The sequence below is a fragment of the Plectropomus leopardus genome, chromosome 21, assembly GCF_026936395.1.
Source record: "Plectropomus leopardus strain MGB_pleo_1.0 chromosome 21, ASM2693639v1, whole genome shotgun sequence".
Taxonomy (NCBI): domain Eukaryota; kingdom Metazoa; phylum Chordata; class Actinopteri; order Perciformes; family Serranidae; genus Plectropomus; species Plectropomus leopardus.
Window position 1 is genome coordinate 17,941,686 of NC_142196.1, and position 11,949 is coordinate 17,953,634.

The window sequence follows — 11,949 nt, forward strand, 5'->3', positions numbered from 1 at the left end:
AAAACTGATCTTTGTCCACTCAGTCGGGAATGCCAGAAAACCATCAACTGTTCAGCCAACTGCCCAGCGGTCAAGTCCACGTGAGAGTCACATTACACACACCTGATCTATTCTCATGCTTAGCAGAGCATAGCCGCGTCAACACACCAATTCACATATTATTCAGCAGTATTTAGATTCCAGCTGAATGCACAAAGACAGGCAAACAAAAGCAACATGTTAAAGGACTTTTATTTGGGAAGATGAAAACAATAAAATATAAATAATATTCACAGACTTTTTCATATGAAAATATTTTTCATTTCCTACCTCTGCCTTTAAAAACAAGTAAATGATGTATGCTGAGAGCAGTTATTTGCATCTGCAAACAAACTAAAGAAAAAGAGCTTTAGCTAGGAAGGTCCTTAATTTATTCAACATAAAACCAACATAAAAAAAAACTTAAGAATTTTATATATATTAAATATTGCACTTTATATCACCACTTAAAAACTTCCAAATCCTGCCCATTAAAAAATTGAATGCTAAAATGAACTGCAGGTTGTTAACGCTGTCATTAACAATAACAATCAGCTGTGACAAATCCCCTAAGGATACTAATCAGGCTGGTGAAATGTAAGAATACATTTGTTTAATGCATACTAAATAATAAATCCCACTGTTTATTCACTTTGCGCTCCACGCCCTCTAAGGGAAACAACTGAGAAGTATAATGTGGAAAGATTTTAATTGAATTGTGCCATCATAGGATTTTAGAGCTGATGTGCACACTGAAATTTTTAAACAGTCTGATTAATGTTTGTTTTATGAGACATGTCTCTGTGAATTGCTGTTCTGCCTGTTCTGGGCTCCTGTTACTGGCTACAGTTTAAATCCCTGTTAGGGGCATGACAGGAATGTGACTCGGCAGAGTGAGAATGGGCTGAGGGGTAGGGATGGAAACTTCAGCTCATTTTGTTGCTGATTAATCTGAGGTTGCAAAACAGACACACTGGTCTTTTAATAGAAGACCGAGTAAAAATACTTAAGAGATAGTTCAGATTTTTTAAAGTAGGGTTGTAGGGGATATGTAACCATAGACAGGATATTACACACTTTAGATGTCAGTCAGCAAAGCTCTGGTTTGGAGAAGCAGGCAGGAGTACGACATGAAGGCTAGGCATTGTACTGCTGTGGATGAGTCAGCACAAAACGTATTTTAGCCACTTAAAAAAGTCGGGTGGGAGTAGGGTGAATTTTTTTCGGTGGCTAAAATATGTTTTGTTGCTGACTCCCTTTCAGAGCAGCAGCTTAACTTCCATGTCAGACTCCAGCCTGCTTCTCCAAACTGGGGGTATGCAGACTGACATCTCCTGTTTGTAATATACTGTTCATGGATAATTATTCACACAACCTCACTCAATTTTTTTTAAACTATCCCTTTAATTTCTTGTTTATTCTTAAAAACATGCAATTTGCAGCAAAATTATACAAAAATCTTAGTTGCCCCTAACTGAATGAAGTGTGTAGATTTCTTTGTTTTGACATCTCTGCATCTAGATTCAGTTTTGTTGTTGTGGCCTGTGTTTATGTTGTTGAAATGGAGTTCATTTTTTTTGCTTAATTGTTTCCATCCACAGCTGAGCCTTTAGGGCAAACCTGTCCAGTGGAGATTCTCTGCGCTACTGGAAACTCAGCACCGCTTGTTTTTCAGAACGTTGAGTCCTTTCTGGTTCTTCGTCTTAAACGCCATGACAAAGTGGTGAGGGGCGATTTTGCCCCGGCCCTCCTCGTCCACCTGGCCCATGAAGATGTAGTTCAAGCCTGGTGAGGTTACACAAAAAAAACCTGAATGCAGTGGCGGAACGGCAGAGACATTCAGGGAGGCCAAATATCAGAATCTCCACACGGCAGGTATGTATACCATATGTTTATATGAGTACATATAAACATATTTAATGTTCTGACTGTTTGGACAGTGAGTTCTGCCGCTCACCTCACACTTTGGGGCGAGCTCTACCAAATGAGCGTGACGGCACAGCAAAAGAGGCAAACTCAGAGCCTTAGGTTATTCAAAACAGTCAACCAGGAGCTGCATACTTATCGTCATTAAGATATGGATCTTTATTGCCAATTTGATTTCGCATTTTGCATGCGTGAACTCACCTCTCCTGATAAATGGACACTTCTTGCACAAGATAATGATCTTGGTACTCATGGTCTTTCCTGCCTGCTGGATGGCCAGGCTGCCTTCTTTGTACACATTGATGATAGAGACAGTGGCGTACATGCTTCCTCCTCTCATCACCGCAGTAATTACAGTCCCGGTTATCACTGTCAGAAACACACAAACAAAGTACTGAAAATTTCCCGAAAATAGTAAAGAGAACATACATGCCCTTCCTTCACACTATACTTAAAGGTCCAGTGTGTGGGGCTTAGACGGCAGAAATGGAATATTATATGATAAATATGCTTTCCTAAGTGGGCCACTTCCTTAAAGTCTGCCATGTTGTTTGTACAGAAGCTCAGAGTGGACAAACCAAACATAGACAGACTAAAGAAAGGGCCATTTTCTACTCAGCCACTGTAGTTATCATACAAACTTGAATAATGGGAGAGGTTTTAAGTGGTTGCAATCTGCATCCTCACCACTAGATGCCACTTAATCCTACACACTGGACCTTTAACACACTTCTTTAAAAACAAGGTTAAAAACCTCGACATTCCTACATAGATGTTAGTTTTAATTTCTGTAAACAAAAAAATATCACAAACAACAGAGCAAAAGCCAAAACTTTAAGCACAAAAGTATAATAAGAATTTGAAAAACCAAAAGAGTCAAAGAAGATGTTTCTGGCTCACACCAGACAGACAATTAATACGATTCTACAGCCATGTGAGGCTTTACTTATGCAGAAAAGTGCTATGAGCTAAGAGCTAACTTAGTAACATGCTGTTGGGAGAAGTTTTCCTTCACGGCTTACTGCAAGAAAGTTTAAGTTAAGGGAAAAAAATCATGTTGTGCTGGTTACATCCTCAAAGTGGCAATGCTAACAAGTGTTTACTATTATCACTATTTTAGTTTGTTTTAGTTATTTTAGCATGCTGACAATTGCTACTTAGCACTAATTACAGGCTAGTGGGAATGTCGGGGATCAAAAAAGTTATTACAATTAATCCTGAAGAAAGCTTCAGCATCTGTACCAAATATCATGGTGATACATCTGATAGTTGTGGAGACATTTTAGAAAAAGTGAACCTTATTGTGTTAATCAGACCAGAAGAAAGTATTGGTATGGTACCTTTCTGCCAATCCCGACTATATTCCATTTGCAGGTTTCATATGTATCATAACAACATTTCTAAAGTGGCATAGTATATGAGTGGACTTGAGTGGACTGGTGATTAGGAGGTGGAAAGGATGAAGGGTGGTTTGTCACGTAGGCTGCATGGCTGCCAAGCTGCAGATCACTGTTCGAGGAGGAATTAAAACAACAAAACCGGTTGGGATTTAGCAAGTCATTGTTGTGTTTCCAGCTGCTTTCACGCACCAAATATTGCTGTTTTTTCCAGCAGGGCCCACAGCCATGGTTGCTTTTTACTGAGAAATAGCTGTTTTTTTCAGTTGGTAGGTGCCCCTAACTGGATATTTTAAAACATTATCCTTTCCTAACCAAAACTTTTCGTGCCTCAGCCAAAAACATGTTATGCAAAGGGCTGCTGAAATGTAAAGTTTCAACATATCCGTAACATAATAGTGTGCAAATGTATGTGCAAGTGTTTCTGTATGAAAATTCTGACAATTAAAACAAGATTAAGTCAAGATAATCCGCTAAATGCGAAAAATGTCAACCCGGCTCTGAAGAAAATGTCATTGAATCACCATGAAATTTAGGAATGTAGAGTTAATGTTTGTAACTTGAAGAAGTTCCAGTAAATGTTTCAACATCAGAGAAAGGGGAGCCTGGAATTTCACCTAAAACAGCTGTAGTGAAAGGAACCTCCTTTTTTTTATTGTCATCATCAATAACCTCATAAAATATGTGAACCGTGTGCCTATGACTTTTCACTTCTTGCCTGTGAAGTGCAGCCTGTCTGTAAAAATGTCATGGTGAAATAACAGCATGGACTCTCAAAATCTCCTTTCTGGCTTTAAGCGCTCCCCTTTTGACCTTTTAATGGCTCTTCGTCCATGCGTGAGCTATTAGCTCCTTCTCAAAAACTCAGAAAAAAAACATCAAGGATATCATTTACTGTAATTTTAAGACTTTCAGAGATAAGCATTTCCAGGATACGGCCCTGTCTGTGACAAGGCCAAGTTAAATATGTGACATGATTAATAATTGTCCAGCAGACAGCTAAAATGATTTGCATGTGAGCTGAGCAGAGGTCACTTGATGTTATAGACTGTCCGGTCTGATATAGAGAAAAGACCGATAGCACCTCAGTGCTTTCATCTCCATAATTATTTTGGCACATTGCATCAAGTAAGAAACAGGAGTGAAAATTTGAAAACTTCATGAGAAATAATCCTACAGGATAATTTGTCTAAATGCAGAATGGCTACTGACTACAATTCTTTTTTTCTCTTTGGTTGTGCTAACAAATGTGACAATGTGCAGGGTGAAGTTTCAGTCGATCCTTGTTTAGTCTGACCAAGTCTCCAAAAATACGTTTTGTTGTTTGGACCTGACGTTTAGCAGTGACAGTGGAGCCAGTGGAGTGAGAGGGAATCACGTTTCATTCAACATGAACAGAATTCTTCACACTGATGGTACCAATATGTCTGGATTTCCCATACTGTTTCATTTCCTGACAGGGATGAGAATAGCCAGAGGACTCCCTTCCTCAGTAATGTTATTGCATCGAACGGTCCCGTTACATAAACCAGAGAACTGCTTTTGACAATTCAAAGTGCGTACAGTCACATTGTTAGATTAAACAATACCAGCAGTAACGGCTTTAAATTTTGATTAGACAAAATATTTTCAGTCTTGCCCGTTCTTTAAGACATGATGTCACATACTGCGTGCTGCCGTCGCCTCCACATCACATGTTGACTTTTTCCACATGCACCACCACGTTGGTCGCCTTATCCTCCGCTCCCGATGTAAATCCAAGTGAACTCTTTGAAATGCCAATCTAACACATGTGGTAAACATCTCTGGGAGCAAAACATCAGAGAGCGAGAGAGTAGCAAACGGAGGCCGGGCCTGAATCAACACGCTCATTTATCAACAGTTCGCCCACAGATTGAGGCCGAGTTTGCGTGAGTGTTTACACTGGAGGTAACTGTGTCCTACTGTATACACTCCTCCACTTCCTGACAGGTTATCAAGGAAGTCTTTGAGATGCGCAGGGAGAAATCAGAGGAGCACAGATAGTGACATGACTAAATGGGTTGTTAGGGAAGATTTGGTGACTGACGCTGATGTATATCTTTAAAAAATCTGTCCAGTAACCGTAAATACACTCAATAATAGCATTAGCAAAGCTGGGACATATCAGTGACTGTGTGTGGCTTAAATAAATTGCAATAAGCTCTGATGTTCTTACCAAAATTGCTGGAGCAGTAATTGCTCTCAAGTGTTCCTCGTCTTTTGCATTTCTGCTGGCACAGGGCGACGGAGTACTTCAGAGCTGCAGAGACATAAGCAAAAGAAAATTCAATCCCTTTACTTTTGCCTGCCAGTGATGCAAGCGTGGACGTTATGGTTGCATCTGTTCCTTCTGTGGTTTATTTACAGAATACTCTCAGTAACACAAAAGTGTCTCCTAATGAATGGCTGTCAGCCTCAGAGACAATGTGCAGTGTGCAAAATAGTGAGATAATGTGGCGGGCGAACATCTGTTTTTAGAGTTGGAGATAGTTAAGACTCCATTGAAAGTACAAGGTGACTGTCTAAATATTATTCTTACTGGAGAAAGGGAAAAGTCAGGAATGATAAGCCAACCAGAGAGCATTGTCAGAGTATGACATCATGGCGGGGAGGCGCCAAAATAGCCTGGCTTGACTAAGGGAAAAAACAGCAGTGTGTGGGAACGTGAGTTTGGCCATGAAACTGAGCTGTGATTGCGGGCGCGGGCACATGCCCACACTGTATGTGAACTTGTGTTATGTACACAAGAGGGATGTGAGCATAAGACAGTTTTAGCATATGTTGTGTTTGAACATGTGCTTCTGTTGGCTGCATCTTTAATGGGACCTGCAGTCTCCAGTACGGTATGTTCTCTTCACTCTGCAGAGGAGGAGGATGCATCACAACTGCAGGTGAAATTGTGGAGATTGACTGACTTTATTTTTGTTTCAAAGACCAATTTTACCCATTTTATGTAAACAGAGTATCTGTTATCATCGAAGCTGCTATTCCACAGCCCTGATTGAGAAATCTTAACTTTAGGCAGTGTACAGACGACTCGAGCAGTACACTCCACTTGCCCAGATTTGCTATCAGAAGCAGATTGCAGAAGTCCCTTGCGTTTAACCCTTTAACATCTGTTTTCTTGTGTGATGTTTCACAAGCATTTAAACCTTTGCAACACTGAGCATATTGGTTTGACTTTGACTAATCAGCACCTTGGCATGAAATTTCCCGCAAATTTAAAAAAAAAGTAAAAACTGATAAGAAAATTACCTGAAGATTAGCTCAAAATAAAGAGAGAAAATCATTAGAAAATGATCATATAACTCAGGAAAAATACCAAGTAAACTACATTTATGATTATGATAATTATCAAGAATTATTATTTCTATTTATTACTTTTTATTTTATTTTAGCACTTTTTCCAGGTTATTTCTTGTTTTGTACTTTAACTTTTTGTTTTGGTTTTTTTTTGTCTGCCAAATTTCAGGTAATTTTCTTTCTTTCTAATTTCTTGGTCATTTCTGGGTAATTTCGCTTTCTTTTTAGTTGCTCATTGCCTGCTTTCCATGTTTTCAAAAGAAACAAAGCAAATTTGCTCAGGTTTCAAAGGGTTAAAGTGAACCACACGTGTTAGAAAGAGAATCCAGCAGTAGAAAGAAAGCCAGTTTGTCTCATAGCTACATCAACAAACACAGATGTTAGTAGTCGACCAGCGTTTTTTATTAGATAAAAGTTGCTACCTACGTATGGGCCTGGTGGTGACTGGCTGTGTGGTAGTGGTGGGTGGTATCGTGGTGGTGGGGAATTTCTTTGGTCGGAACTTGTAGTGTCCAATGAAACCGTCTGCGGTCAGACTGAGATCTGACAGGAACTGGATGAGGAGCTGGTTCCCGTCTGAGAATACAGGCCTGCAGAGAAACGCAGCCGGAGTGTAAACTGAGAGGAGCTCATAGGATGGATGTTTTAGTGAGAATAAAATGTTCATGACAGAATCACCTACGCTGGGGGGCTGTCTCCACAGTATTTGCCGATCCTCTTGGCATCGTTGATCTCTGCTCCGTTGAAAATGGAGACGTGGTCATAGCGGCAGTAGTTGTCTCTTTCCACATCAAACTTCTCGAATTTGACTTCAATGATCTGCAGCAGGAGACAAACCGCAAAGAAAATCTTCTTTCATCAAGCAAAAGCTTGTAATAAGGCTATTGGAGTATTTGATTAAAGGGTGCCCCCATCATTTGTGGGCTGATGTAGTCCTGTCCACACCCATTACACACTGAGCCAAGAGTACTCCACCAATTTAGCATGACACTCCTCTAATAATGTTTGCAGTGCCGGACGTGGCACATTCAGAGCCCAAGGCAGCAGCAACCCCCCCTCCCATGTCATCTTTTAATCATCTTTTATACCTATTGTATTGTTTTATATTTATAATAAACAAAAAATGTATAATTGGAAATCAACAAAAAATAAACTTAACTAAAATATCTAATAATAATAATAATAATAATAATAATAATAATAATAATAATAATAGGTTATTATTTAGGTAGCCTCTGCGGTCCACGGCTGGATGTTTGACTCATTAAGGACAGTTTAAAAGAAAAACAATAACATTTATACAGAACTATGAGAACTAGAGGTAACCTCGTTTTTTTACTACACTCATTCTTGTTGTTTGTTGACACTTGGCGCCGACATCCACAATTCAGGGGTTGTTATGCCAGCACCACAAAAAGCTTCATACAACTTTTTTTCACATATATAGTATTCCCTAAGACCTGTCACCAGACTGCTATAACTTGTTGTACATGTTTTATGCTTTATTTCCTAAATGAGACTAATTTCTTTAACTTATACTCATGGACATATGGAAAGGAGGTTAACATTTGAATCTAGGTTAGGTGTACAATAGGCCAGTTTCCCCAAATCTGTATTCCTTTCCAAGGCTTTTCTTGTCAGAACTTTACATGTACAACTGCCTTTTTATTAAAAAACAGTAAGGATGCATTAAATTATTACAGTCTGACCTGGTTCTTTGGTGCCACTATGTGCCAGGAGCAGGTGACACCAGCTGGGTAGTCCTTCTCCGGCCAGTTGGGTGTTTTGAAAGTCCCTGAGGGTTTGTCCAGTCTTCCTCCACAGTACTGGTCCCCTGTAATGACTCAAGTTAATCTTGGAGTGTCATCAGGAATAATCTTCGAAATATCTTTCCTGTTTCTCATTCATCACTATTTTCAAGACAGGAAAGGGCATGTGATCCTGCAATTAACCACTTCCGTATTACCATTTCTCATTGCCCTCTTTGTCATTATGTGCAGCCTAAGTCACTCATTAGTCCCGTGCAGCAGTGAACAGTTAAAAAAAAGACAGCTTACGTCCAAGCATCTGAGAAACATCAGTTCAATAACCGCACAAGCTTGTCACACTGGCAGAGAGCTGAATTTTTTAAAGACATGTTTTCTTTGTAACATACACTTAGGCTGATGTTTCCTTTCCAACGTGTCTGAGAAAGAAGTGCAATTTGTGACAAGAATAGACACCTAACAAATGTTGTGCAGTGCAGTTTTGACAAAGAGACAAAACAATCTACCTGCTACCGTCAATTGTGGAAAAGCCAGGCAGGCTGGTTAATAGATGTTGTCCATGCAGCTGTCAGCTTCTTGGATACAGTGAACCAGCCATTAAAATTCCACACAAAAAACAAAAGACGTGACTTTGCAACCCTGCAGAGAGGAAGAGGCTCATCCAACACTAAGTGTTACTTCTGACCTTTTCTGACCTGTGCCTTCGACTAAGGCGCTCCAAAAAAACGTCAGTGAGAAATTCCACATTGTACTGCGAGAAGTGTTAAGATATTCCTCCCTTTTTGTCCTCTTGCTGGAACCATAAAACTTGGACAAGTGAAACCCCCGAAGGTCACTGGATTGGACTGAGCAGAAGAAAAACTTTTGTTTTTCTGTGTCTGCATGCCTTGAAAGTGTTATGCAAAGGAATTCTTCTGAAGGAGATATATAGTTTCTCCTTGCACCATGCAATGACCTCAACGAAGCCACTCCTGTTATACAGCCTTGTTAATTTGCTTTTTAAAGACTGACCCTGTGCCAACACAGACACACTCCCAGGCCAGCATCAGATTCCTTTATGAGGGTGAAGCCATGGCTGAGACACAGTCCCACGTGGCTCATGCTGAAGTAGCAGCAAGATATTTTCTACACAGGTACAACCTTGGCACTAATGTGTGTGACAGAACCAGCATGCCTAATCTCAATCTCCCCATGTTTGCCTACCTCGCTCATGTGGGTGGGCAGCAGAGAAGACAGCCAGGAAGCCACTCCCAGCTGTGTTGGCATCAGATACCATCTGCAGGAGCATCTTGTTGCCCGTGGAAACCAGGGCTCCCGGTGTGAACGTCCCACAGAAGCGACCAAGTCTTTGGCCACTGACATGGCCACTGTAAACGTCCACATAGTCGTAGCGGCATAGATTGTCGCTCTCCAGGTCAATAAAGCGGAATGACAGGACCACTACCTTTCCCTCAGGGACCTGGGTGGGAATTTATAGAGGGCAGTAAGGGTCTCACATGATTAGAGTTATTACTGAGAACAGTAAAATGTCAATAGGTAACACTTCCCATAAATGTTGGCTTGTTACTTTGATTGAATTTATCTGTGACATGAAATCATAAAAAATATCCTCAGTGAAATTTAGTAGCTGTCAGTTCTGTCAATATGTAATAGGGGTCGACCGATATCGGTTTTTCAGGACCGATAACCGATATTGGATATTTGGAACCAATATACCTTTACAATAAAAATGAAAATATTTCCGTCCAAATTCCGAAACTCCAACAGAAAACTTTATTTAAATGCCTTTAGCAAATGTTTCATCAAAACAGAAACTTTCATCTTCATATACAGAAAGTTCCTTGCGACTTTTTTTTCTAAAGTTCAGTGAAAATTTAAATGAAAACTGAATAAAAATAGCTCCCTGAGGTTTTACAAAGTAAAAGTTACCCCCATGCTGACACTTTGCATGTTTTGCAGGCTGCCTTTCCTGGTGTTGATTGAGTCTAATGTGCACACTTTCTCATTAATTAATTTATTCAGCCATCATTAAAATAAAATGCTGATACAAATAATCAGTAAAATGCCAAATATTGGTCTGATAATCAGCCAGGCCAATAATCTGTCAACCCCTAATTTGTAAAAGTAGTGGTAATAATAAATAAATGTCAGTGTTTAGGATGAGGCACCTACTTAAACCAGTAAAGCATTGGTCTTCACATGTGATTTCATATCATATTAACAGAATTTTATCAGTAAAGCAAAATGTAGCTTGGTAGAGTCACACTATGACCTTGACTGTTGCCATGTCCAGCAGCCATTCAGCAAAACCTGCCTTAAACTGGCTGTGGTTAAGTATTTTTAGAAGGAAATGAGAAGTTTGGAGTTAGTGAATCATACTATTATATTGTGCAGCTGTTTGATGTGTTTTAATTTCACCATCATCATTATTCTAGGCTATGGCAGGAAATCAAAAACATGTGAATATGAAAGTGGACTCACCGTGATCCTCCACACACATTTGGTATTTGGAGGGTAAACTCCTGGGTACCCCTGGCTCCCGATTACTCCAGATTCCCCTGTAATGTTTCCTCCGCATGTGAAGCTTGGTCTAGAGGAGGGAAAGAATGTTTTCTATTTTGCAAAATGATCAGATGATGATGTCAAAGCAATGACCATGTCTAAACGTTAACGCCAGTCTGCGGTTGATTTAAATTTAATTCAATGCGCCATATGTCCTGAGTGGGGGGCAGCCCGGACTGCAGATTATTCCTCTAATAAACTCCAGTGCGCTGACGCTGCTCCCCCACACGCTACATGAGATTCCTGGCACCTTACTCACTCATAATTCTTTCAAATTAATAATAATTTTTAAAAAAAGTAAATAAAGGTGTACCTCCGCTGAGCCTGCGCATAGACCTCTGTCAAAAACAGGAGACTCCATGCGCAAAAAACACTGCATGTTCTCCACATTGTTGGGCAAACGGAGCAGCAGGCTCTTCGCCTGTTTTCGCCCCGTGGCATGAATGGCATTGTGTTCAGCAGCTCAAACGCTGGAGGAAAGTAGCCAGGAGTTCCTGCAGGGAGTTTCAGTAACTGCAAGCCGGAGCAGATGAATATAGCGTTTGTTCTGCGTGGAAGGAGGGACGGAGCACAGGCTGCTGCTTTCTCAAAAAAAAAAAGAAAAAAAAAAACATTAGAGACGCGCTGGGAGGGTGTGAGGTCTCCGGCACCTGGCCTGAAAAACCTTGAAGGAGTTGGCATGAATAAACTTGACTCCAGGAGTCATACATGGATGGCTTAGCATTCCAGCCAATATGGACCATATGCACAGGCTACATATGGTGGAGACTTTATTAATAGCCTACCTACCAAAGATCATATAGCTCAGAGCCTGCAATGTGCGTAACACATAGCCTATACAGATACTGACCAGATGTGGAGTAATGGAGCACAACTGTGGCCTGTTCTCCAACAGGAATGCATATTTTTTCGCCAACTGCCCGAAAAAATCATTATAATAGGTCTTTAAAATCGCC

The 11,949-nt window shown here is 40.3% G+C and overlaps 1 protein-coding gene across 1 annotated transcript; it reads right to left on the minus strand.

Moving 5' to 3' along the window:
* Positions 1-214: 214 nt before the first annotated feature.
* pcolce2b (procollagen C-endopeptidase enhancer 2b) lies at positions 215-11,559 on the minus strand. The gene is made up of 9 exons (XM_042510836.2): positions 11,307-11,559; positions 10,913-11,021; positions 9,635-9,890; positions 8,375-8,499; positions 7,348-7,484; positions 7,092-7,255; positions 5,539-5,622; positions 2,146-2,313; positions 215-1,803 (listed from the first exon to the last, which is right to left on the minus strand). The coding sequence occupies exons 1-9, from the start codon at positions 11,441-11,443 to the stop codon at positions 1,673-1,675; spliced, it is 1,311 nt and encodes a 436-aa protein (XP_042366770.2). The 5' UTR covers positions 11,444-11,559; the 3' UTR covers positions 215-1,672.
* Between the last annotated feature and the right edge of the window lie 390 nt (positions 11,560-11,949).

What these genes read in the sequence shown, in the direction of transcription:
- pcolce2b (XM_042510836.2), bottom strand. Translation starts at nt 11,443, where the DNA reads ATGCCATTCATGCCACGGGGCGAAAACAGGCGAAGAGCCTGCTGCTCC. An exon ending in TATGCGCAGGCTCAGCGGAG is followed by an intron (nt 11,022 to 11,306) that starts GTACACCTTTAT and finishes TCCCTCCTCTAG; the next exon opens with ACCAAGCTTCACATGCGGAG. An exon ending in TGTGGAGACAGCCCCCCAGC is followed by an intron (nt 7,256 to 7,347) that starts GTAGGTGATTCT and finishes GTTTCTCTGCAG; the next exon opens with GCCTGTATTCTCAGACGGGA.